At 50.2% G+C, this 27,691-nt stretch overlaps 1 protein-coding gene and 1 pseudogene across 13 annotated transcripts in view; one reads left to right on the top strand and one right to left on the bottom strand.

The window, feature by feature from the left end:
* The window catches only part of pak5 (p21 protein (Cdc42/Rac)-activated kinase 5), a 458,196-nt gene that overhangs the window by 359,295 nt on the left and 71,210 nt on the right, over window positions 1-27,691 (top strand). For all 13 annotated transcript variants that reach the window (XM_072506274.1, XM_072506265.1, XM_072506242.1 and 10 more), the window contains one exon: window positions 21,500-21,958. In XM_072506274.1, coding sequence (XP_072362375.1) covers window positions 21,500-21,958 — 459 coding nt within the window. The remainder of the gene's footprint in view (window positions 1-21,499; window positions 21,959-27,691) is intronic.
* On the bottom strand, window positions 7,534-8,946 carry LOC140429162 (putative nuclease HARBI1; annotated as a pseudogene).

Raw genomic sequence — 27,691 nt, 5'->3', positions numbered from 1 at the left:
CCCGGGTCCTCAGCGCCATGATGCAGCAGTGCTAACCACTGTTCCACCGTGCCACTGAACAAAGACTGTAGAGTTGACCAGTCTTAGCTATCCACCCCAACACTAATTCCTAACAGTCAAACTTCCCTGACAAGTGGATTTGAACTTCCATGCAGCTTAACTCCTTTGTTCTCACAGTGCTGCTCGTACCGCACAGTGGGGTTCTACTCACGCTGGAGTCATCTTCCCCCCCCCAGTGAGAGGATCTTCAAGCCTCCATGAGGCAGGAATGTTCCCCATTCCTGAGTCCCTACTCCGCCCTGGCCTCTCGTGAAACCCCACCCAAGAACCTCACAATCGGCCCCATGTGCTGACCCTCTATATTTGCCTCCTCCCACCCACTTATCAGCTCCGTCTATGGAATGGCACTCCCTCAGCAGCGATTTGGACAGAAGCCCAGCAAAGAGGACACGGAAAGTGCTGCCTGCATTCCAGCCTTGAAACGCCTTTAAAGCAAAGTCACCCCGACTTGAAGGGTAGGTAAGACCTGCAAGCGATCGACCCCTGCCCCGGAATCCGCAATACTGAAACCCACCCCCGGCCCCAAGTTGAACTTGCCTGAGTCCCCCGTGTCCTCAAGGTGCCCCTTGGGCTTTAAACACCCTGGAGGGTGACGGCTGCTATGAGCACTCACCTCTGAAATCCTCCTTGGAGTTGAGTTTGCCAGGTTCACGTTTATGTAAAGCTATTGTAAATGACAACGATGTGACATCAGACCGGCGCCCGATGAATATTCTGTGAGGGTGAAAGTCCCAGAGTGAGTACCCCCTAATAACATGCTAATATATTAAAATAAGGTTCCGGCCGGGACGTGTTTTATGTTACTCTTCCGGCGGGGGGAGTTCAAAATCGGAATTCACAATCTCGCCAGAGAGATTCGCATTTTCCGATTCTCTCTGGATTTTGAGCCTGTGTTGTGATCCTGCACACCGCGAGTGCAGGCTCAAAATCCACCACATAATCATTAAGTGGATCAAACTTGTTAAATTGTAATTGAGTATTGGGAGCGGAACAAGAACAGACTGCACATAAGCGTTGACTCAAATAAGTAATATTGCAGAGACGTAATGTTCACATGAACCGTGTGATCAGACAGAATATATGAACAACATACAGATGATGTGGAGATACCGGCGTTGGACTGGGGTGAGCACAGTAAGACGTCTTACAACACCAGGTTAAAATCCAACAGGTTTGTTTCAATGTCACTAGCTTTCGGAGCGCTGCTCCTTCCTCAGGTGAATGAAGAGGTATGTTCCCGAAACATATATATATACAGATTCAAAGATGCCAGACAATGCTTGGAATACGAGCATTAGCAGGTGATTAAATCTTTACAGATCCAGAGATGGGGTTACCCCAGGTTAAAGAGGTGTGAATTGTGTCAAGCCAGGACAGTTGGTAGGATTTCGCAGGCCAAATGATGGGGGATGAGTGTAATGCGACATGAATCCCAGGTCCCGGTTGAGACCGCACTCGTGTGCGGGACTTGGCTATAAGTTTCTGCTCGGCGATTCTGCGTTGTCGCGCGTCCTGAAGGCTGCCTTGGAGAACGCTTACCCGGAGATCAGAGGCTGAATGCCCTTGACTGCTGAAGTGTTCCCCGACTGGAAGGGAACATTCCTGCCTGGTGATTATCGCGCAATGTCCGTTCATTCGTTGTCGCAGTGCCTGCATGGTCTCGCCAATGTACCACGCTTCGGGACATCCTTTTCTGCAGCGTATGAGGTAGACAACTTTGGCCGAGTCGCACGAGTATGTACCGCGTACCTGGTGGGTGGTGTTCTCACGTGTAATGGTGGTATTCATGTCGATGATCTGGCACGTCTTGCAGCGATTGCCATGGCAGGGTTGTGTGGTGTCGTGGTCACTGTTCTGAAGGCTGGGTAGTTTGCTGCAAACAATGGTTATTCCATTGCGTATTCCGAGCATTGTCTGGCATCTTTGAATCTGTCTATATATATATATGTTTCTGGAACATACCTCTTCATTCACCTGAGGAAGGAGCAACGCTCCGAAAGCTAGTGACATCGAAACAAACCTGTTAGACTTTAACCTGGTGTTGTAAGACTTCTACATACAGCGAACAGAGGCTTTGATTTTTAACCCTCTGGATTGGAATAACAATAAAGTTACAGTGAAAGTTGCTAGTCCTTTCACCCATACAATTTCAATCTTGTTCTAAACTTTGCAACAGAGGCTGGAGAAACCTTTGGGTCAAGATTTTTAGTCACACATGAGGGTGAGCAGGAAAGCGGCCAGACATGTAAATTCTCATGGCCAGCCAGTGTTTCAGTTTGCCGACACCACCTTGCACAAGGGTTGCTCACACAAGAGCAGCAGGTAGCCGATTATAGGGGATTAAATGGCCACTTAAGACTTGTAGTCACAGGTAGACTAGAATTTTCCAGGCTGCCTGCAGGTCCCCTGAGGTGTCAGATACCATGCCAGATTCCTGGGAGGTGGCCTCCTGGTGGCAGATCAGGGAGCCAAAACTCCAGATAGGCTTTGAGGCCCTCCCCGCCTGCATGGTCACAGGCCACCTGGTGGAGGGCTTTCCCCTCTATAGTGGTAGCCCGGTTGATGAGGACATTTTCAAATTTATGGTGAGTTTAAAATATTGGAGGGCATATATGTTAAATAGAGGTACCCTCTTGCTCCCTTGAACTGCAAGCTTCACCTTTCTGAACTGGATGGCCTCCATTTAACCCTCCAGATTCAGGAGCCTGCTGCTGGCATTGACCGGATAGTAAGCTTGTCTCGTTTGATGCTGGCTTGGCATTCTTTCTTTTAACTTTTTTCTTTGTCCCTTCAGATTCTGGATAGGAAGTGGCAGGGACAAGGGTGCTCCTGGGCCCCACACCATTTCCTTGAGCATTGCCAACCCCAACATTCTCACTTCCTCTCCGCAACGGCGCCTATTGGTAGCCTCCCCCCAGCCCTAACCCTCCACTGGGTCCTCAGCACTTAGGTCATTGGGTCATGGTGAGAATTTAAAGGATTTTAAACATAAGACCATAAGACATAGGAGCAGAATTAGGCCACTCAACCCATCGAGTCTGCTCCGCCATTCAATCATGGCTGATATTTTTCTCATCCCCATTCTCCTGCCTTCACCCCATAACCGCTGATCCCCTTATTAATCATGAACCTGTCTATCTTTGTCTTAAAGACACTCGGTGAATTGGCCTCCACAGCCTCCTGCGACAAAGAGTTCCACAGATTCACCTTCCTCTGGCTGAAGAAATTCCTCCTCATCTCTGTTTTAAAGAGATCTTGTTTATCTTTGTGTTGAATATTAAATTGAATATTGAGTAGCTTTCTGAAATTTCTGTCGCAATGATGAAACAAGAAACCCAGAGGCTGGATTCTCCGGTCCCCTAGCCGGCAGTGCGCCATTCGCTGGCGGGCGGGATTCTCTCTTCCCGCTCCTTGTCAATGGGATTTCCCATTGAAATAAGGGATAAAGGAATAGTATAAATGGGCTTTAGAGTGGTTTCACAGGTCGGCGCTACATCGAGGGCCGAAGGGCCTGTACTGCGCTGTAATGTTCTATGTTCTATTGATGCCACCCCATGCTGCCGGGAAACCTGCGGGCAGGGGTGCCCTGCCGACAGGAAAAGAGAATCCCGATGACCAGAAAATTCCAGCCCAGATAAGTTGGACGAAGTAGCAAGTTTAATTTTGTTTTTACCAGGCCATAATTTGATATTGCAGGGCATCTCAAGGTGCCACAAAATTGCATGTTTAAGCTTTTGCATTTTTTGCCTGACAGGTTGCTGGAAGTCTGAGTTGGTAATGGTGCAATGAGAGGGAAAAGACACATCTGGAACCTGAGTGAACAGGGCAAGCAACCATGTATCAAATTGAAGGTTTATGAAATTAACAGTGTAAGGACTGAAAAGGAAGGGTAAATTAGATTGGGTGAACTCAATATCAAATCAGTTTTGGAAACTTTATTGTTTTAAATCTTAAATCCTTTGCGAGTGTGTTTATCCAATTTGCCTCATGTTCGCAAATTTTGTAAAATTCCCAACAATTGAAACTTGACAAAATGAGAGTTCACACTTGTAGGGGGCGATTCTCCGATCGCGGGGCTAAGTGCCCGCGCCGCCGTGAACGCCGTCGCGTTTCACGAAGGCGCGAACAGGCCCCGCCGCGACTGATTCACAGCCAGAAAAGGGGCCAGCAGCGGCGCCGCGATAAACACGGTGGGCATTGCGCAGGATCAGAGGCATCATCGCGCGACGCCAGGATGACTCCGCGCTACGTATAAGGAAGTGCGCGGATCGGCACATACACACTGGGGCCCGACATGGATGAGCCCTGACGCGCCGCTCCCCGCTTCCGGGACAGCGACCTGGAGGCAGTGGAGGAGCGCCGGGCCATCCTCTTTCCCAGACGTGGACACCGGCAGCCATGCAGCACCATGAGGTGTGGATGACGAGAGGTCGGGACGGCAGTCACGCTGTGGGGCACATCCCCTGCATGGGAGACCAGTGCAGGAAGAAACTGCACGATCACACGAGGGCAGCGAGGGTAAGTACTTGACACTCCCCCCGGACAACGCCCCCACCCCCCCTGCCCACGCCAGGGGGTGGGGGGGGTGGCTGGGATCCCACGTTGCACCCGGGACACATGTGGAACCCCCCACCCCACCCAGTGGGCAGGTGTTATGGCGTGGGTCGTAGTGTCCCCACCTTGTGATAATGTGGCGTTCATGTATGCGTCCTGCCAATGTCTGCCTAACCCTGAGGTTCATCTTCCCTCCCGCGCCCCCCCCCCCCCCCCCCCCCCCCCCAAGGGCAAGACAGCTCACAATTACAGGGAGCGTGCAAGAACCGGAGGGGGATCACCTGAGCTGCACCCCCTGACCGTGTATGAGCAAAGGGCACTGGACCTTGCTGGGGGAGCCACCAGCCGGGAGGTAGCATTGTGTCAGGTCAGAGGCGAAGCTCCACTGTATGCATGCAGTCCTTCAGCCCATCAGTACCCTCACTCCCCCTCACACCCTGCCGCCTGACACTGCACCACCCCCACAGTTCACACTCTCACACCCCACCACCTGACACTGCACCACCCCCACAGTCCACACCCTCACACCCCACCACCTGACACCGCACCACCCCCACAGTCCACACCCTCACACCCCACCGCCTGACACTGCACCATCCCCACAGTCCACACCTTCACACCCCACCGCCTGACACTGCACCACCTCCACAGTCCACACCCTCACACCCCACCGCCTGACACTGCACCACCTCCACAGTCCACACCCTCACACCCCACCGCCTGACACCGCACCACCCCCACAGTGCACACCCTCACAACACCCCCTCCACCACCTCACATATGACCCTGCATGTCTAACGAAACGTGCTTTACTGTGTTCTCCAGGGCCACACGAGCACCGCCGTGGAACTGCCCGTTCACACCGCCGCCGTACAGCCCCAACCTCTTCTGGCCACAGGGACGCATGGGACAGAGGGGAACGATCACGGGCAGGAGGGCCATCCTCTGAGGCCGGGCCATCGAGGCCTGATGCATAAGAGGACAGACAGGCGTCAGGACGCACAGTAATGACTCTTATGACAGTGAGATGGACGAGGAGGGGACAGCGAGCCGGACAGTGACGCACAGAGGACGTCGCGACATTCGAGGCACAAGAGCACGGCACCTGGCATCGGCCGTGGTCTGAATGCACCAGGCCAAGATTCCACACAGGAGACACCAGAGCTGGGGACTGACGAGGACCTAGCGGCCACGGCACTGCTGTCACCCACACCCTCCAACATCGCAGATACACCCACCTCGGTTGGGCAAGTAAGTGACGAGGCTTCTGGTTCACAGCCTGGTACGCCCCACACAGCTGAATCGGTACAGCAGGTGGAGGTAGGAGCAGCCGAGGGGCTGGACGGTCGGAGGGCAGGCCAGGACCAGCACCCAGCTGCTACCCAGACAGCTCCCGGGTCCCTGGGCAATTCAGGCCCATCCACAGAGCCGATGCATTTGCTACCCCAGGGACCAGACGACGGGATGACGGCTGTCTTCCGGCAACTGCAGACGCAGCTGGAGGGGTCCATTTGCGTCCAGGAGCAGGGACTGGTGCCAGTCATGGCTGCAACCCAGGCTGACACCGCATGGGTGGCGTCCGCGATGGAGGCAATGGGGTCAGGTTCTTCAGGGCGTGGGGCTTAGTGTGCACGTGTCATCCGTGGCCATTGACAGGCTGCCCTCTCACAGGCAGCCATGCGCCAGAGCCACATGGACATTGCCGCCGCGCTCTGGGGTCTGGCACAGTCTCAGCAGGCCATCGCTGAGAGCATCGGCGGCCTTGTCCATGTGATGGATGGAGACGGCCAGACACAGCGGGAGGTAGCGCTGTCCCTGACAGGGATGTCGCACTCCCTCAGCTCCATCACCGGGAACGTTCAGACCTTGGTCGATTCCACAGCGGGCCTCCAGGACTGGCAGCGTGAGGTGTCGGTGGAGCAACGGGGCTTGGCTCTGCACGTACCATCGTCCCTTCGAGAGGCCCGGGGGCCAACGGGCTCCCCGAGGGAGGAGGAGGTCCCGGTGCCTGGCCCAGTAACCACTGCAAGGGAGGGAGCGGAACACTCACACTCCTGCCGTCCTGTCCCTGGTGCATCTGCTGGGCAGTGGGCAGAGGAGGGTGGCATCATGCCATCCAGCACTCCGCCGAGCAGCCTGACCCATCCAGGCCGGGCCACCCCGGGAAGCGCACGCCGACAGGGAGCCACGTCGAAGGGCAGGATTCTCAGCAGTCCACCTCCACTCCTGATGTACCGTCTGGGGAGACACCTAGACGTAGTGGTAGAGCCCATAAGGCCAAAATGTTAGACACGTAGTAGGTTGGCACGGGTGCAGTGCACAGATTAGTTATAGGGGCTAGGGCACGTGTCTTTCAATGTCACAATTAGAAGTTGTCACACCAAACCTTCATGCGTCTATCCTATATCCGGTGCCGGGCCGGGTGGGGGGGGGGGGGGGGGGGGGCGGGATGTGAGGGTACCCAGTGACGGTGCCCAGTGACGGTGCCCAGTGACGGTGGTGTTCGAGGATCATTGCAAGGGTGAGGCCGGCAGTGCCCCCCCCTCCTCCCCCAAACACGCCGTCGTCCTCAGTGCACCGACGTCCGCTGCCCCACATGGACATGTGATGGAGTGTCCGTGACGCATAGAGGGGACACCGAGGTGTGGGTGTTCAGATATGGCCATGAGTCAGACATTTAGTAGCAATCTGTAGCTCACAGCTCAGCGCAGACCGAGTTGTCATCATCCAACATGGCATTGTTCATACCCGCTTACGGAAGTCAAAATCTACCGACCGTAACAAGGTACCGCAGGTGTAGTGTTGCTTGAGAGTGGTGCCATGTGTGGTAGGGTTGTGCGATGGTGCGGGAGGAGGGTGCTGGGTGGTGACAGTGCGCGCGGTCAATGGTGTGAGTACCCTGAACAACGATGCCCTCCCCTAGTGTGCGAATCGTGCGGCGATCAATGCATCGCATGCCCGCTGTCCCAAACGGTGGCTTTGTGCGGCCTCCTGGCCATATCCCGCGCCCCCATGTGTCTGTGCCCCGCTGCCCTCCCATCCTCCCTCCTCCTCCTCCCGCTCCTCCTCCTCCTCCTCATCCTCCTGTTCAGAGTCGCTGGCCTCTTCGGGCTCACCTGATTCTTCCTCCTCCATCACAACGCCCCTCTGTTAGGCGATGTTGTGCAAGACGCAACAGGCGACGAAGATCCTTCCGACCCTGTTGGGGTCATACTGCAGAGCGCCTCCTGAGCGGTCCAGGCACCGGAACCTCATTTTAAGGAGGCCGAAGCACCTCTCTCCTACACCCCTAGGTGCTGCATGGGCCTCATTGTACCAGCTCTCAGCTTGGATCTGTGGCCTCCGTATGGGTGTCATCAGCCACGGCCGCAACGGATAACCCCTGTCGCCCAGCAACCAGCCCCTCATCCAGGGTGGGTGACCCTCGAAAATTGCGGCAATGTAGGACTGCGCCAATATAAAGCCGTCATGCATGCTTCCCGGGTACTGGGTGCACACGTGCATTATTCTCATTCCCTGGTCGCACACTACCTGGACGTTCATCGAATATGTGCCCTTCCTGTTTAGGAAGACGTCCCTGTCCCGCGTTGGTGCACGCAGGTTGATGTGCACACCATCCACGACGCCCTGTACCATCGGGATGCCGGCTACTGAGGCGAATTGCGATGCCCTGCCAGCCTGGTGCGCGTGGTCCTCTGGGAAATTGATGTATCGTGCTGCAACTGCATAAAGGCCGTCGGTGACTGCCCGGATGCACCGGTGCACCGAGGCCTGACTGATACCGCAAAGGTCCCCGCTCGGCGGCTGGAAGGAGCCAGTTGCGAAGACATTCAGGGCGACCGTCACCTTCACCCTCACTGGGATGGCATGTCTTCCCCCAGTTCCACGTGGTTTCAGGTGCGCCATTAGGTGGCATATATGGCCGACCGTCTCACAGCTCAATCGGAGTCTCCTCCTGCATGCCGCCTCCGTTAGGTCCTCGAAGGAAATGTGGTCCCTGTACACCTGATGACGCATGGGACGCCTCCGCCGCCTTGGCACGATCACCTGCTCGTGCTCATCCCCTGGTGACCCATCAGGATTGGTGTCGTCGCCCTCTTCCTGGACGACGACGTGGAGGCGATCCGCACCCTCCGCCTCCTCTTGGACTTGTTGGGCGTGATGGCCTGCAGCAGCAGCTGGCATAGGGCAGTCCGCAGCCGCTCCCTCTGCTACACCCACCTCTGCAGCACCCTCCCTGAGCCGCCGTGCTCGCCCACGACGGATGCGCATCTGCATGGCTGCCGTTGCCTCCACGGAGGCGAACATCGATGGCTGCTGCGGATATATCATGAACTTGAAGGGGGGGGGTAGGTTTGGGAGGGAGAGGCAACGACATTTGTAAGGAGGGTGCTTTGGCATGTAGGCAGCCAGGGCCCTTTAGATGAATGGGTGCCCCGGCTGCCTGGTCATTGTTCATTCAGACACACACCGTGCCACCTGCCCACAGTATCCGTATCCCACACAGTTCAACCCATCCCTCCTCATCGCAGCGCCAGCGGACACAGCCCATCACCATGCCCTCGAATTGGAAGGGTGTCTTCGCCACCTTCCTGCCACGGCACTCCAGCTGGGGGTCTCGGTACCGCAGGCAACCGTGGAGGGCCCTCCCCAACCCGGCAGGATGGTGGCATCATTTGCCCCACCCCCTTCTCAATCCCCCAGCCCCACCCCCTTCTCCTATTCCATCCCTCCTTCCCTGTACTCCTTTACACAGCCCATCCTCCTTAGCCCTGTCGTCGCCCATCCCAACCCTCCCCTCCCCCCAACCACATCCATCCTTCCCCACCCCCCTTCCCCACTCCGCCCCCAACCACATCCACCCTTCCCCACTCCCCCCAACCACATCCACCCTTCCCTACTCCCCCCCCCCCCCCTCCCCCCAACCACATCCGCCCTTCACTACTCTCTCTCTTTCTCCCCCCCCCCCCCATGGGGGATCGCGGCAAACGTTTCGGACAGCCCTCCCCTACCCCCCACCCCACCCGCCATCACCGGCCGTGGACGCTACTTCCTGGTTCCTGGGATGGGCCCGCCTACTCACCTCCCTCATCCGCTTCGTCAGCCAAATTTATTTAGCAGGGGTGAATGGCGACGCGTGACCCCAGGTCTTTGGCTCATCCTGGCCGGAGAATAGCAGGGGGCTGGGAGAATCAGCTCTACTGCCTGCTCGGCAGATTCTCTGGCATGCGCGGCACTAACCTCGATGAAGCTATTCTCGCCGGTTGGGAGAATGGCGGAACGGCGTTGGACCGGCGTCGCGTGAAAAACTGGCGTGAACAGCGATTCTCCCAGACGGCATGGCATGGGACAATCGCCCCCGTAATAGTTCATTTTCAGTCCTAGAGAGGTTGATTGACAGTAACAAACACTTTCACCATTAAAAGGGTACTCAAATTGAAAAAGATATGTTTTGTCACAAATCTTGTTCTTATGTAACTTGAAAATAAAGAAACTTCAGGCCATTCAGTGCATCTAAGTGATGAGCTACAGGGTGGATGCCATTGTTGTGAAACTAATGACAGAATGTTACAATTCGAATTGCAACTTTTGGATTTTTGAATTTATCTGCACTTCTTTCATTTGCCTGAATTAGTGATACCACTTGTGAATAAATCAAAGTGAGTGTGACTAGCAGCAATATTATTTTGATGTCAAGTTATTGCCCATTAGGTTATAATGGTGAATCTTTCTAAAATGGCATTTATACGCAGAGGCACACCATTTATTTAGTTGGAGGACAGTTTTGATGGTTGTTTTGCCTATATTGTCTCACTAGAAACCTGAAGGAGGAAGCACTAACTCAGGTTATAAGGGAGAAATATTTAAACAATGGGCAGATTTTAATGCCCTCCTCCACTTCCTCAATGGTGAGTTTAATGGCGGGGCGCATTTAATCAGGCAGGAGGGAGGCGAATGGGCACTCTGCTACCTTCCCACCTCCATCTCACCTCAGTCTGTGGTGGGAAGGCCCCTGTGTGGCAACTAATGCCCACTTGAGGGCTGTATCCCAGTGCTGTTTGTATTAACCCCAGTGGCAGCTGGGGGACTCACCACATAGGGAGCATTACAAGCAAGCCTCTGTGGGGTTGCTTGCGGACATCTGATGGGGGGGGGTTGGGGGAGTGGCGGCTCCCTCATTCATATGCACTCGGTGCCGCATTGGGATACGAGGGTGCCCGCTGAGCGCCACTGGGATACAGGGGAGCCCTCTGAGAGCCACTCCCTGATTCTGGGATCCAGCCACAGTACCAGGACTCATGTTGTTGTCATAGAGGCAGCTTCCACCACCTCCCCACTGATGCTGCCTTCAATAGAGCTGCTGGCCTCTGGCTGGTTTTCAGCTCTTGGCATGCAGGACCTCCGACCCTGGATCCTTGATCCTAGTTGTGGTAATACCAGGTATTGCGGTACCAGAGAGAGGAACAACCATTGGCTAGATCGCGGGGTCTACCATTGGGCAATGTACATAGCCCCGCCCTGAGAGGCGGGGTATAAGAACCGATGCCATCCCAGCAGCCTCCACTTCTGTAACATTGCTGCTGGGTACAGTTCTATCTGATTAAAGCTGAATCGATATGACTCCACGTGGACTCAAACGTATTGATTGTGTATCAATTTAATCAGATAAGTACTTTTGAAGGATGGATCTCCGCATCAAGCCGGCGTGCCTTCAGCTCAGCCCGCACGCAGAAAACTCTACCGAGATTTTTAAGCATTGGCTGGCATGCTTCCAGAGCTACCTCGAGACGGCTGCCGACACCCCCATGGAAAGGCAGAAAATGCACCTCCTACGCTCGCGGGTCAGCCCGGCGATCTACCCCCTGATCGAAGGGGCGGCGAACTATGATAAAGCCATGGAACTGCTGGAAGGACACTACATTCGTCCACTTAATCAGGTCTACGCCCGTCACCTGCTGGCAACGAGATGGCAGAGCCCAGATGAGACGCTAGAAGATTTCTACAGGGCACTGATCGTGCTGGGCCAAAACTGCGTCTGCCCAGCGGTGACGGCAAACGAGCACTCCGAACTTTTAATTCGAGACGCTTTCATGGCAGGTATGATCTCCCCCGACATTCGCCGAAGGCTGCTCGAAATGGAGACGCTGGGCCTCACCGAGGCCCGGGCCCTGGCAGGGTCCATGGACGTGGCGTACAAAAACGCCCTTGCGTACGCCCCCGCGCGCACCGCGCCCCCCTGGGCTGCGTGGCACCCCGCCGCGGCAGCCCCCCAGACTTACCCGCTTAACCCCCAGACTTACCCGCTAACTCCGCAGGCGTGCGCGGCAAGGCGCCCCGCTACCGCCGTCGGCCAACGCTGCTTCTTCTGCGCGAATCACCTGCGCGCGCGCTGCCCGCACCGTCACCTGCAAAGGGTGCGGCAAGAAAGGCCACTATGCCGCGGTCTGCCTCGCCCGCGCGGTGAACGCGGTGTCCAATGACTACCCTCAGCCATTCCTCCAGCTGCCCGCTGCGCAACCACAGCCGTTCTGCCACGTCCCGACCGTCCCAGGCTCCACTGACCGCGACACGTATTTCCTGAACGTGATTGATGAGTACTCCCGGTTCCCATTCGCCATCTCCTGCCCGGACATGACCACAACCACCGTCATCAAGGCACTCCAAACTATTTTTACACTGTTCGGTTTCCCCGCATACACCCACAGTGATAGGGGGTCCTCCTTTATGAGCGACGAGCTGCGCCAGTTTCTGCTTAGCAAAGGCATCGCCTCGAGCAGGACGACCAGCTACAACCCCCGGGGAAACGGGCAGGTAGAAAGGGAGAACAGAACGGTCTGGAAGACCGTCCTGCTGGCCCTTCGGTCCAGGAATCTCCCAGTCTCCCGCTGGCAAGAAGTCCTCCCAGTGGCCCTGCACTCCATTCGGTCACTGCTATGTACTACCACGAACCAGACACCTCATGAACGTCTCCTTGTTTTCTCCAGGAAGTCCTCCTTGGGGACCTCGCTCCCAACCTGGCTAGCAACACCCGGAACTGTCCTGCTGCGGAAACATGCGAGGGCGCACAAGTCGGACCTGCTCTGTCGAAAGGGTCCACCTGTGGCATGCCACCCCCCAGTACGCCTACGTAGCGTTCCCCGACGGACGCCAAGATACGGTCTCCCTCCGGGACCTGGCGCCCGCCGGAGCACCACGCGCGCCCGAGCCACTGCCACCCCCCCCCCCCCCCCCCTCCGTACCTGACCGGAGGGTCAGTACTGCCGCCAGAACCCCGACCCAGAGCCGAGCAGGCACCGACGCCCCCTATACAGGCACCCCTTCCTTCTGCCCATCTTTCGACCTTACAGCGCCGCCTAGGGATCAAGGATCCCAGAAACTGCCTGGGAGGAAGACACCACGTTCCCGGAGTCACTACTGACGGGGCCCTCACCAGGATCACCACCGAAACTTAGACTCTCCAGTAGGACGACCAGGCCGCCCGATCGTCTGATTGCAGCACCATGAGGAAAATTAACAACGCAAGAACTTTCTCAGCAACCCTCGATAGCAGGGTACCTGCAATACCTGGTCCTCCCATGAAAAGGCGACAGTAATACTGGCCATCACCCCGCTGACTTTTTTTTAACGGGGTGAATGTGGTAATACCAGGTATTGCGGTACCAGAGAGAGGAATAACCATTGGCTAGACCGTGGGGTCTACCATTGGGCAATGGAAATAGCCCCGCCCTGAGAGGCAGGGTATAAGAACCGATGCCGTCCCAGCAGCCTCCACTTCTGTAACACCGCTGCTGGGTACAGTTCTATCTGATTAAAGCTGAATCGATATGACTCCACGTGGACTCAAGCGTATTGATTGTGTATCGCTAGTGAAGGTCGGCCACTGTCCAGTTAAGCATCTGAATAGCACTTAATTCAGTAGCCTTCCCTAAAAGATCCATTGCGGGCTCCCACAAGCTCTCTACCCAGCTGGTGTCTCCATTGAATACCACCCAGTGTTCAACTGGAGTTTCACCATACTTGTTAGAGGACAATCGTTCAACAGTTGCTTGATATCTTAAAAACAAGGCATGCAGAAAAGTGTGATTCTAGTGTATACGTCTTTAGAATCACATTGGGTTGAATATTTTTCTTAAAATAAAGAACTTACACTTGTATTGAACTTTTCGCATCCTCAGAACGTCCCAGTGAATTATTTTTAAAGTACAGACATTGGCCGGAATTCTCCGGTCGTTGTGATTCGCTTTTCCTGCCAGGAACGCACCACTGCCAGCAGTCTTCGGGGCAGCATGGGGTGGTTACCCCACCAGCGAACGGCACGCAGCTGAGAAACAGGCAGCTGGGAGACAGGAGAATCCCGCCCATTGTAACACAGCTAAAAATGATAGCCAGTTTCAGAATAGCAAGGTCCTACAAACAACAATGAGATAAATGATCAGATCATATTTTATGTTGGCTGTGATTATAAATGTCAGCCACCACACCAAACAAATGTTCTGCTCATCTTCGAACAATGCAATGGATGTTTATATGCTCTTCAATAAACAGATGGTGCCCCAGTTGAACCACTTTGTCAGTACTGCAGCAAAGTGTCATGTTCATGTAGGCTTTGTTCTCAAGTCCTTTCTGACTCAGAGGCTGAATGTTATGATTAAGTCATGCTGATAAAGTGTTTATATCGTCATCACGTCAGATGGCTGACACATTGAGGTGATAGTAAAAAGAATTGGGGCACTAAAATAATATGGCTGAATTTGTGGAACAACATTAAAAGAGAGGAGATTTAACCATCACAAGTATCTCTAAGAAGCTCTCACCCTCCAGGCATGTAAAATCAGATTTTCCCTTTAATGTTCCAAAACAAAATGTAATTTTTTACTGCCCACATGAAGACATACTTTCCTGCTTATCTGAACTCTTGATCTCTTGAACATTTAATGACAATTACATATTGTAAAATACTTGGACTTGATCATACTGGAGAGGGGCATGTATGATTTAAATACTCCTAACATGTATTAGTCTCTCACATCTTTATCTCAAAATCCACACCTGTCACAGAATTGCAAAAGAGCAGATAATTTTCAAATCATCTCTTTTGATTCTCACTTACAAGATTTTTTAAATTTGTTCATGGGATGTGGGCATCACTGGATGGGCCTGTATTTATTATCCATCCCTACTTGCTCTGGAACTGGGCTGTAAGAGTCATGGCTGTGTATCTGGAGTCATATGTAGGTCAGACCAGTTATGGGTGGCAGATTTCATTCCCTAAAGGACAATAGTGAATCAGGTTTTTTTTTTTCAAAAGTACTTCAGTGGCTGTAAAGCACTTGGAATGTCCAGTGGTGGTGAAAGTCTCCCCTTAACTGCAGTGGCCATGAGTAGCTCCATTTTATGGGCTTAGACTAAACCGTGCGATGTGTTTTGTTGCTTTTACAGTTGACTGCCACAAATTCTTCTGCAGTGATTCCACTGATAAGAGTGATTCATTCAGTCTTTAAGATGCAAAGTATACCCATGAGCTCAAACCACTGATTTATGTGTGTCACCTCTTTGAGCTGAGACATGTGGAAAAGCTTTAAATTTCTTCAAGTTCAGTAGACGGATTTTGGTCCAATAAAGCAGGGTCAGAGGACTTTCATTTTACCCTTAATTGGACCCTCACCCTGTGACCACTGGGAGTAAAATAATATCTTCTGTCTGTAATTATTATTAGTCAAATGCACCAGCAGTTTCAGCTGTTGTAAGCAGAGCATTTATCAGTGACTAGGTCTATTATGAAGTATAGATCCACATCCATGGCAGTCCTCAATACGAACATAAAGACGTCAACAGCTGGGTGCATGTACAGACCCCACCATGGTTATTACCTGAGAACCACCATGCTATATTTTAGGGGGTTTTGCTTTTACTTCACAATAGAGGTAAAGGATAACCAGTTTGATCCACCGTAGGTTACTTAATGTAGGTTATGTTCTCAGAGTTAATAAACCAGTTGTCAGAGTTTATTACAGAGGTGTTGCTTGCTAATGGTCCTAGGTGAAAGAGAGGGAAATCTCCCAAGTGCCTGTAGTGATGTTAACACGTATCATGTGACATACTATACAGAAGGACATTGGTTACAATATATAACACACCAATGCACAGTGGTGAGCACAGTTGCCTCACAACTCCAGCCCAAAGCAGGATAGGCGTTTGGTTTTTCCGCTTGGGCCCGAGTGCAGCTGTAATTGGAGTCCCACTAAATGATCTGTTTTTATCTACCCAGCCCTATCCCACCTTAATTTTAAACAGCGGAATGCAAATCAGCCTGTAATCGCCTTAGCTCTAACAAAAATAGCCTCAAATTTTCAAGCTTCTCTTTATACTTATATTTTCTCATACCAGGCAGCATTCCAGTGAATCTGTTGTAATTCCTGGTGAATTATACAGCTTCCCTATACCATTAGTTCCAAAAACTGCACGCGGTATTCTCACTGGGGTGGCATGGTAGTACAATGGTTAACACAGCTGCTTCAAAGGCTGTGTGGAGTTTGCACTTTCTCCCCGTGTCTGCGTGGGTTTCCTCCGGGTCCTCCGGTTTCCTCCCACATTTCAAAGATGTGCAGGTTAGGCGGTGTTATGGGCTTAGGACAGCCTAGGTAGTGTGGTCTTTCAGAGAGTTGGTGCAGACTTAATGGGCCAAATGGCCTCTTTCTGCACTGTAGAGATTCTATGAACCGTGGGCGTAATTGCAAACGTTTTATGTCGGTTCACCTTGAATTTCGAGTTTTATATTTTATGCCTCTTGCCATAAAATGTAATTTTCTGTTTGTCATTTTTATGATCTAAAGTCATTTATGTTTCCTTTAAAGTCTTGCTAGCCTAAACCCCCAAATCTCCCCACTCTCTCTTATCACCTAACCTTCCTCCATTTAAAGTATAATTTTTGCCGTTTTCTTTAACCAAAATACAACACATGCCATTTATAAATATATTAAATTGCATCTGTCTTATTTAACCCACTCAACCATCTTATCAATATCCCCGTGTAGCTTCCTTTGATCCTCACAACTATTTATTCCTATTTTAGTAAATCTGCAAATTTGGACACCATTTAGTCTAGTCCTGCAGCTAACTCTCTGATGTTGATGGTGAATAGAAGTAATTCCAGAACAGAACACTATGTGAAACCACTTTACATCCAGCAATTCTCGAGAGACTGTCTAAACTCCTATTTTCTGTTGTGACTATGTTAATCCAGTTTGTCTCCTGTTCTCTAATTTTATACTCAATAATTATCTCCAGTAGTCTCCTGCGTGGTAACTGGTCAAAGGCTTTTTGAAAGGTGAGGCTAGAGATTAACATTGAGTGCACAGCAGCCAAAGGTGCCGGGGATGGTTATTTTTGTGAAAACAGGTGCTGAATGGGTGTCATTTAAGGTCTGGTTTTAGCTCACAACTTTGGTCCCAAAGGCTTATTACCATAATTTGAATTTGTGGAAACACTAAAATAACAAACTTCAAACTTCAGCATTTGTGCTGATCTGGTACAATTTTTGTGAATCAGTATATGTGGGCTGCACTCACCCACTTCCATTGAAGGTATGCACTGGGCTAGCCAACAAATGGCAGTAGATTTCAGGATGGCTCAGGGACCAAGCAAGAAGGCAGACAGATTCTCTGATGCAACGCTGGAGGTCCAAAAGAGGAGGGATGTACAGGACTCACAAATCAGGAAGGAGTCCACCATACCTTCCTGAAGCAGCTCTGCTTTGCCCTATCTCCTTCTCCCATTCCTCTTATATTACAAGCATTCAATTCTCTTAGTTATTTTTGCTAGATGCCCCTTGCTCTTTTCTTGTGCAATAGAGGCCTGATTTTTGTCGATTTAGCAAAGTTCTGTCGCAGACCCCAGGGCAGCACTGTAGTTCTTTTTCTCTTTTTCCTCGGGTCACACAAAAGCCTGTTACTATGGTGACACTCCGCAAAAATATATAGTTGAGCAAGCTTTTCCATCTAATGTTAATTTGCCAGGAAGATTTTCTGGATCAGATTTATTTGGTGTCATAGCCCACTCACCGTTTTGCAGCCAGATATTTGGTTCTGTTGCAAAAGGGGCATACTGCCTCTTTAATGGTGGTGGATCAGGAATAAAAACAGCCCTCGGGAGTCATTCTGCAGCATCAGTTCTATTTTCCTGAGCTTTCTGTGATATATGCCATGTCAGGACATAATCTTCACTGTTGACTTGATCTTGAATGCAGGCTGTATTTACAAGCTGTGAAAGGATTTCCTTGGGGAGTGAATCAGTCTCAGCAATACGCAAACACTATTGATGTACATTGAGCAGTAGCATAGTTAAGTAGAAAAACGCATTGCATATTTTCACTACACAGGTCTGAAGTGACATACTAATACAGCAATTGACCAAAACATTGGTGGCTTTTGTTGTTGTGTAATAGTACCATTTTCTGTTCTCTGGTAATAGCTCTAAAATGTTTCTTGTTTTCTCAAATGCTTTCTTAATAGAATGCCTTATACTTCATGTGTATTAATATGTTTGTGTATGTGTTGTATATATCTATATCTATATAAAATAATTTCTATTTTGAAAATGCTAAATATACAGTAGGAAGGATTTCATTTGTTTTAATCTACTTTCTTTCTGTTTAAATAATGCAACTATTTGTGAAAAGTGCCCAAGCATGCTGACTGACAATAACAGACTCCGTTTTGCAGAATGGAAAGATTTGAACATTGATCATTTCTGTGCCTTGCTTTACAGTTTCCTTGGAATACACATCTAGCAAATGTGAATTTAATTTGATTTACTTTGGAAACTTATAAGTTGCAGGTGGAAGGGGAGGGAAATACCATTCTGTTGAATGCTGATTATTAGGAGAAACAAATTAAACAAATGTTAAATACAAATTCCAAATTACATCAGCTACAATTTTTTTAATTTGTTCTACTTCGTTCATTCATCTTGCCTCATTTTAGCTGCTTCTCACGTCATCACATTGCAATGACAAGATAAGGGCAAGGCAACCTGCTCCCAGCTTTCGCAAAGATTTTAATTTATTCGTGGGATATGGGCTTCGCTGGCTAGGCCAGCATTTATTGCCCATCCTTAAGGCCCTTGAGGTGGTGGTAGTGTGCTGCCTTCTTGAACCACTGCAGTCCATCTGGTGTAGGTACACCCATAGTGTTGTTAGGGAGGGAGTTCCAGGACTTTGATCCAGTGACAGTGAAGGAACGGTGATACAGTTCCAAGTCACGATGATGAGTGGCTTGGAAGAGAACATCTACTAGGTGGTTGGTGTTCCAATGTTTCTGTTGCCCTTATCCTCCTAGATGGTAGTAGTTTGGAAGGTGCTACCGAAGGAGCCTTGGTGAGTTCCTGCAGCGCACCTTGTAGATGATATACACATCTGCTACTGTGTGTCGGTGTTGGAGGGGGTGAATGATTGTGGAAAGGGTGTCAATCAAGTGGATTGATTTGTCCTGGATGGTGTCGAGCTTCTGAATGTTGTTAGAGCTGCACTCATGCTGGCAAGGGAAAAATATTGCATCACACTCCTCACTTATGCCTTGTAGATGATGGGCAGGCTTTGAGGAGTCGGGAGGTAAGTTGTTTGCTGCAGGATTCCTAACCTCTGACCTGCTCCGGGGAACCTCAAAGAGGTTTCTTTGTAAGAACAGCCCAGGTAATTTGGATTTCCAGCTTTTAAGACTTTACCATGAAGAATTGCCCTTCATCCACTTAACAAAGCTTCCTAATGACATTGCTAGGATCCTGGGAAATTGCACACTCAAACCTGTATCCTGCCACGTTAGAGCAGAATATATTACAGCACAAATCTCCACAGAACACTGCCAATTAGTGAGAAATCCTGAACATTTTCTTTTAGATCAAAAATTACACATCATATGCCACTGAGCCATGATGATTGAGAGTCTAAATTATTTTTGTGACTTGAGCGGTTCTAATCCAATAATGGAAAGCAGTAATAGTTAATTTATCCAACAATTCTGTGTATTTCGGTTCATTCTTCACCCCATTGGCCAGCATGGTAGTACAGTGATTAGCACTGTTGCTTCACAATGCCAGGGACCCGGGTTTATTCCCAGCTTGGGTCTCTGTCTGTGCGGTGTCTGCACGTTCTCCCCGTGTCTGCGTGGGTTTCCTCCGGGTGCTCCGGTTTTCTCCACAAGTCATGAAAGACGTGCTTGTTAGGTGATTTGGGCATTCTGAATTCTCCCTCTGTGTACCCGAACAGGTGCCATAGTGTGGCGACGAGGGGATTTTCACAGTAACTTCATTGCAGTGTTAATGTAAGCTACTTGTGACACTAATAAAGATTATTATTTAATTTCTTGTTGACCCTAAACTGCACACTATCCATGCCAATTGAAGGGAACTGCATGACTGACATCAAAGACCACACCAATGCTGCAATGAAAACAGCTGCTAGTGTGTGTAAACGAGCAGCCTGCTGATTGTTTACCCTCCTTCCATTCTCGACTGGCCTCCAGTTGTTCTCTCATTATAGCAATGCAGCTTAGCATGTGATGGCAGGGTGCCCAAGCTTCTGGTATTGAGCCCATAGATGTGTCTAATGGACTTTTGAAAGCCATATATCAAGTTTTAAATCCATGTTCCCATTAAATGGGACTGGATTAGCACAGTGGGCTAAACAGCTGGCTTGTAATGCAGAACAAGGCCAGCAGCGCGGGTTCAATTCCCGTACCGGCCTCCCCGAACATGCGCCGGAATGTGGCGACTAGGGCCTTTTCACAGTAACTTCATTGAAGCCTACTTGTGACAATAAACGATTGTTATTATTATTAAATGGCATACATTTCAAACAGCAGATCCATCATTCCATCAGTGACGTAGTTATGATAAGAATCACTCGGTCTAAATTTCCAAAGCCATTAAATTCAAACAGGAAAAACCAGCAAACGGCAATTATAAATAAGGCGGAATGAGTTAATGAACACCATAGAACAGGTTGCAAACTTTGAGTGCCACAGTTCAGATACGACCAATATAGTGGGTCGGGGGTAATGAACTTGAGATGCGCGAGAGTATGATCCAGCATGTTGCCTGGTTTGCTGTGCTGCCACCCCACAGTCTACAGCAGTGTTTTTTTTTACCACTGTTTTTAACACAGCATTAATATGAATACTAGTTTAGTGAGGAACTCTATAATTTATCTTATCAGCAATGGCATGCCTCTGTTAAGAAAGGGAATCATTCAAGAAAGCATGGTTTTTAATATGCAAATTTCTATCAAATTTTCCATTTTGAGATGGGCAATGAATTTCTCCTTCAAATGCTGATCTTTTATCAATGATAATTTTGTTTCCTGTTAGCTCCAAAATACAATGTTATCTAACCGTATTGGACACTCAGTCCTCTCCATCTTAACAGCAGATAGCAGTGACAAATTGATGCCATAGTATTTCTCTCCTGCTGTCTTAACATAAAGCGAGCAAATGATGTTCCACTGCAGAATTCAATTTCACAGTTCAGTTGGGTCCTTGATTACTCTGCCAAATTCAGATTAATGTGCATTTAACTAACATGGATCAGGGGGCTCTTGGCAGACAGCCAGTAGCGGTGCTGGCAATTGATAGTGTTGCGTTTATGTCCTGTCCATCCCCGAGCACCACTGGTGAAAGTGATTGATTGAATGAATCAGTGGCTGTAATTATTTGCAATTGTGATACATCATGAGGCAGTGTCTAAGGCCTTCCATTGAGACTGTGTACATTTTGTCATAAAGAGGTTAGTCCATGTCAATAGGGATTATTGGGTTGCAGCAAGCTGTAAGGTTTTAGAAAGAACATGAGCTTAATTGAATTATCCGTTAGTTTTTTTTTTGTGTGTGTTGTAGGTGGATTATGAAAAACTACAAAGGAGTGTAAGTCCTCAGATGACTTGGTCAGACACCTATCCTCGAGGCCCATCAAAACTACCTCAGTGTCCAGCCAACCCCATCTACGCAACATCTAGCCATTATTTTCCATCATCATACTGCAAAACATCTCAATATCACAATGCGCCGCCTCAGTCGAATTTTCAGTATGTTAACCAAGGTGCTTACCAGTATCCAAGCTGGAGTTCGTCGACACAACAGCAGCCCACACGTGTATCCCATGAGCAGTTCAGAGCTGCCCTGCAACTCGTGGTTAACACAGGTGATCCACGGGAGTACTTGGAAAACTTCATCAAGATCGGAGAAGGCTCCACAGGCATCGTTGGTATTGTAACAGAGAAGCACACTGGGAAACGAGTGGCAGTGAAGAAAATGGACCTGAGGAAACAGCAGAGGAGGGAACTGCTCTTCAACGAGGTTAGAGAAAATGTCTTTTTCATACATGAGAACATCCTTGGATTCAATATGAATAATTTTCAAAATTTGATTGGGCCAGTAGGATTGATTAAAATTATTTCTCTTTGTCATTATCTGACCAGAGTTTTCCCCATCAAGACATATGTGCTGATGCAAATTGGAAGTGTTATAGTGCTCTGCTGCTTCATTCTTTCTCGTATGGATTGTGATTAATTACTAAATGTTTTGAGCTTTCAGAACCAGGAACCATCCTGTTTTATTTTTATGTGAATGTTCGATTGCCAAAACAATGAGGGCAATTCTCCAAAATGGAGGCAGAGTGTCCGCGCCGTCATGAACGCCATCGCGTTTCACGACGGCGCGAAACGGGCGCGGGGACAAGTGATTCTGTCCTCCACAGGGGGCCCCGATCGTGGGCCAGACCCCATCGGAGGCCCCCCGGTGAAGGAGCGCTTTTCCCCGCCCCACAGGCCGCCCCCCGACCCTTCGCGCAGAGTTTCTGCCGGCAGCGACCAGGGGTGAACGGCGCCGGCGGGACTCTGCTTTTTCCGCGCGGCCGCTGGGCCCATCCAGGCCGGAGAATCGTCAGCCCCGCCGATTCCAGTGGCCCGTGGCCAGCGCCGCGTCAAACGCGCCAGCACAAATGGCGCTGATTCTCCCCACCTCGGCGAATCGTGCGTCGTGGCGCGGTCACGGCAATTCTCCGGCCCGGCGTGGGGCTCAGAGAATCGCGCCCCATAACTATAGGTTGTGAGGATAAGATTGTGCATTTTATTTTTGATTTGATGTGAAATTTTCTATATTGTCATTCAATCAGCAATTGACTGACAACAAAATTATTTCAAGTACCAGAGGTGCCCTTTTGGGTTAGTGCAGAAATCTTAAAATCTACAGCATTAAAAATAAAAGATTATAAATAAAAGAACTGCAAGTGGGGTAAATCTTGAATAAAACAAGAAAAAGCTGTAAATGCACAGAAGTGTCTGTTCGCTTCTAGAAACAGTAAAACAAAATAAAACTTTGGACATACCTGTACCCTAAAAATGTTGAGTAGGATTCTCCATTCCCGTGACTAAGTGCCGGCTCGAACAGAGAATCCGTGGGGAGGTATACGTGAAAAAAAATCGTCGCAAAACCCTCACCGATTCCGGTACCGGTGAGGGGTTAGCACTGGCGCCAACCAAAACTCCCGCCACCTGCGCCGAAAACGGCCGGAGAATGGCCGGGTCACAGGCTGCACATGCGCACGGCTGACTACCTGCAGGGGTCACACCATGCAACATGGCGCCAGCTATGCGCAGACTCAACCCACCTGCTGGCCAATCCCCACCAGTCCTCCCAGCCCTCGCAGAAGCCCCTCCCGGCCAGTGTCACGCATCCTGGCCGAGTGTGGCGGCACTGGACACAGTCCACAGCCGCCATGCCGGGTTCACGATTTGTGTGAGCACATTTGTCCCGCGCCATTGGAACTCAACCCACCGGAGGCGGAGCATCGCAAGTGGGCCAACCGATGAGGCAGCAACGGCATTGCAACTGCGCGCGGCGGGCGTCACAACGCCATTTTGGAGGGGGCAGAGAATCACAAACCAGCATCAAACCAGCGCTGGCCCCGATTCCGAAAAAATATTTCTCCCATAATTGTTTTTCTGGACCCCATCAAGCAAGGTAGCCCTCCATCACTCTCGTCTTCCTCCATGGTCTCTATTCTGTGGCCTTCTCAGTGGACACTGTTAATATTGTCCTCAGAGGTTCATCTGAGAAAAAGGGGCTTTTTCTTTTAAGAAAAGGGTTAGGCTCAGTGGTTTAAAATAAATTTCCTCCTCTGCATCATCTTACCCCACCTTATCTCAGCAACTACTTCAGATTTATATCCCACTCACACCCTTGGTCTTTTGCGCTGGACTTACGCACGTGCTACCATTTCAGCCAACTGTTAGTGACATTCCATTCTCTGAAGCTCCCTCCTGATCTGCCCCCACTTCTCCCTGCACCTTCAATAACCTTCTCAAAGCCCATAATTTCGATCCAGTTTGCAGCCTCTCCTCCTAATCTCTTCCTGCATGGTTCAGTGTCTGCTTCCTTATCATTTTTTTGTGTATGATCACTTTGGGACATTATTTTTTTATTCTAAAAACATAAAAATATTAACTTGATATTCTCCAATTGTCAGTCTGGTGTCCATTTTATAAGCACCCTGGGATTGTGTGGTTGGATGAAAAAGTTTGCAGATGCATTGAAACTTGGTAAGCCTTGAGGGTGAAATGAACAGAAACACAACAGATGGAGCTCAATACAGGCAAGTGTGAACTGACACACTTTGGGATGGCCAGTATGGAAAGACCGTATAGTACAATTGGTCATTTGGTAGTACAGACCTTGAGTATTGCTGAAAATAGACATCTCGTTGAAGCTTTCCATCTTACACTTGTCAGTGCAATCACAAGAATGCCAATGTCAGGGGAAACAACACCGTTATGCTGTATGAGAAGAGGGTGCTGATTGGTTGGCAAATGGACTCTGATTGGTGGAGTAATTGCCATGGAGATGAGCAAAGTATCTTAAAGTTTGAGCAATGGGTGAAGCTAGCTCTTTCATGTTGCTTCTATGCAGTAGCAACAGGAGTGGTATTCGCCACTAACAGGTTGCCAATGTCAAGCCAAAAGGACAGTCTGCCCAACACACAAATGGGTAATTTGCCAGTGAGGTATGTAAGGCATGCATCTCAAAGACTGATGGATCATATTAAACAACATGTCCCTTCCGTTGTTTACAACTAGCCAAGTACAGATCGTACCCAACCAACCCACGCTGGCATAATACAAAACAGTGTCCAACATGAGGGGCTGGTTTAGCACACTGGGCTAAATCGCTGGCTTTTAAAGCAGGCCAGCAGCACGGTTCAATTCCCGTACCAGCCTCCCCGAACAGGCGCCGGAATGTGGCAACTAGGGGCTTTTCACAGTAACTTCATTGAAACCTACTTGTGACAATAAGCGATTTTCATTTCACATTAGATGTGATTGATTGGACTGGAGAAGGGGGTAGTGTCAGCGGTTAGCGGAGCTATTTTGGAAGAGGAGAAGGCACCACTGGAAGGGATCGAAGCAAAGTGGGAGGAAGAGTTGGGAGAGGGTATGGAGAGGAGGGGTTCTGGTGTGAGGTGCTCCGGAGAGTGAACGCCTCCACCTCGTGCGCGAGGTTGGGGCTGATACAGCTGAAAGTGGTAGAGCACACCTCACAAAGGCGAGGATGAGCCGGCTCTTTGAGGGGGTAGAAGAAGTGTTTGAATGTTGTTGGGGGGGCGGGGGGGGGGGGGGGAATCATGTTCATATGTTTTGGTCCTGTCCAAAGCTGGAAGATTACAGGAAGAAGGTTTTTAGGGTAATCTCTAAAGTGGTACACGTCAAACTGGATAAGGGCCCTCAGGAGGCCATATTCTGGGTGTTGGACCAGCCGGGGCTGGAAACGGGTGCGGAGGCAGATGTTGTAGCCTTCGCCTCGTTGATCGCCCGAAGGCAGATCCTGTTGGGATGGAGAGCAACCTCTCCACCCTGTGCCCTGGCGTGGTGGGGGGACCTGCTGGAATTCTTGACTCTTGAGAAGGTTAAGTTTGAACTGAGGGGAAGGATGGAGGGGTTCTACAATTCATGGGCGTTATTCATTATGCACTTTCAAGAATTGGATAACATCGAACATTAGTGGAGGGGGAGGGTGACTGTATGTGTTAATGGTGACTATGGGTGATTCCTGATTCCTTTTTGTTACTTGCTTATGTTAACATGAGGGCAGTTGTTTGGGGGTTGGTGGGAGGATGGGATTGTTGTTGATATGGGGATTGACATTATATTTGTTACAGCTTATTGTTTATTGTTGGTGGGTGTAAATTTGGGAGAAAATGTGAAAAAGGAGAATAAAAATATTTTTTAAAAACCATTAGATGTGATTGGGCAACATTTGATAAATAATCCTCAGTGTACTAAAAATTATACCAGCAACCAATTTGTGTCTGTCAGTTGGGTGTGCAATGCAGTACATTGGTGTGTGCTAGAAGTGACACAGGTCCCTGTTCTGTGCAGACAGAAAGAACATGTGCACACATTGTGCTTGTTTCAGCTAAACAAAATAAGTGATAGTCATTCGCTGGCTCATTCCGCAGGGCGGTGCCTTTTTTAAAAAAAAATATTTTTATTCAAATTTTTTACATTTTCAACAAACACAGAAATTCACAGAAATAAGAAAAAACAAAGAACACATAAATAAACATAGCTATGCCACGTATTCCCCCAATATACAAGCCCCCCATTAAATTATAATAAACACAGTAGTAAACACCAAGTACCTCCCCCGCCCCCACCCCCTGGGTTGCTGCTGCTGCTGACCACCTCCTAACGCTCCGCTAGAAAGTCTAGGAACGGTTGCCACCGCCTGAAGAACCCTTGCACAGATCCTCTTAAGGCAAATTTTACCCTCTCCAATTTAATGAACCCTGCCATGTCTCTGATCCAAGCTTCCACGCTTGGGGGCCTCGCATCCTTCCACTGTAGCAGAATCCTCCGCCGGGCTACCAGGGACACAAAGGCTAGAATACCGGCCTCTTTCGCCTCCTACACTCCCGGCTTGTCCGATACCCCAAATAGTGCGAGCCCCCAACTCGGCTTAACCCGGGTGTTTACCACCTTAGACACTGTACTCGCAACGTCCCTCCAGAACTCATCCAGCGCTGGGCACGCCTAGAATATGTGGGCATGATTTGCTGGTCTCCCCGAACACCTCACACACCTGTCCTCCACTCTAAAAAACCGACTCAGCCTTGTCCCCGTCATGTGCGCCCTGTGCAGAACCTTAAATTGTATCAGGCTAAGCCTGGCGCAAGAGGACGAAGAATTTACCCTACCCAGGGCGTCCGCTCATGTACCCTCGTCTATGTCCTCCCCCAGCTCCTCCTCCCATTTACCTTTCAGCTCCTCAACCAAGGCCTCCTCCTCCTCCTGCATCTCCTGGTAGATCGCCGAGACCTTGCCTTCTCCAACCCACACCCCCGAGAGCACCCTATCCTGGATCCTACGTGCTGGCAGCAGCGGAAATTCCCTCACCTGATGTCTTCCAAACGCCCGTACCTGCATGTACCTGAAGGCATTTCCAGGGGGGAGCCCAAATCTTTCCTCCAGCGCCCCAAGGCTCGCAAACGTCCCATCTATAAACAGGTCCCCCATCCTTCTAATACCTGCCCTGTGCCAGCTCGGGAACCCCCCATCCATTCTCCCCGGGACAAACCGATGGTTCTCACAGATCGGGGACCACACCGAAGCCTCTGCCTTACCCCTGTGGCGCCTCCACTGCCCCCAAATTTTGAGGGTCGCCGCCACCACTGGACTCCTGGTGTACCTTGTCGGCGGGAGCAGCAGCGATGCCATCACCAGCGCTCTCAGGTTCGTGCCCACACAGGACGCCATCTCCAGCCTCTTCCACGACGCCCCCTACATTACCCACTTGCGTATCATCGCCACATTAGCAGCCCAGTAGTACCCACACAGATTAGGCAACGCTAGCCCTCCTCTATCCCTGCTCCATTCCAGAAACACCCTTCTCACCCTCGGGGTCTTTTTCGCCCATACAAACCCTATGATGCTCCTGCTGACCCGCTTAAAAAAGGCCTTGGGGATCAGGATGGGGAGGCACTGGAATATAAAATGGAACCTCGGGAGCACCGTCATCTTCACCGACTGTACCCTA

Source organism: Scyliorhinus torazame, chromosome 1 (assembly GCF_047496885.1).
Source record: "Scyliorhinus torazame isolate Kashiwa2021f chromosome 1, sScyTor2.1, whole genome shotgun sequence".
Classification (NCBI taxonomy): Eukaryota; Metazoa; Chordata; class Chondrichthyes; order Carcharhiniformes; family Scyliorhinidae; genus Scyliorhinus; species Scyliorhinus torazame.
The sequence above is the reverse complement of the archived record's forward strand: the minus strand, read 5'-3'. Positions and strand labels throughout refer to the sequence as shown.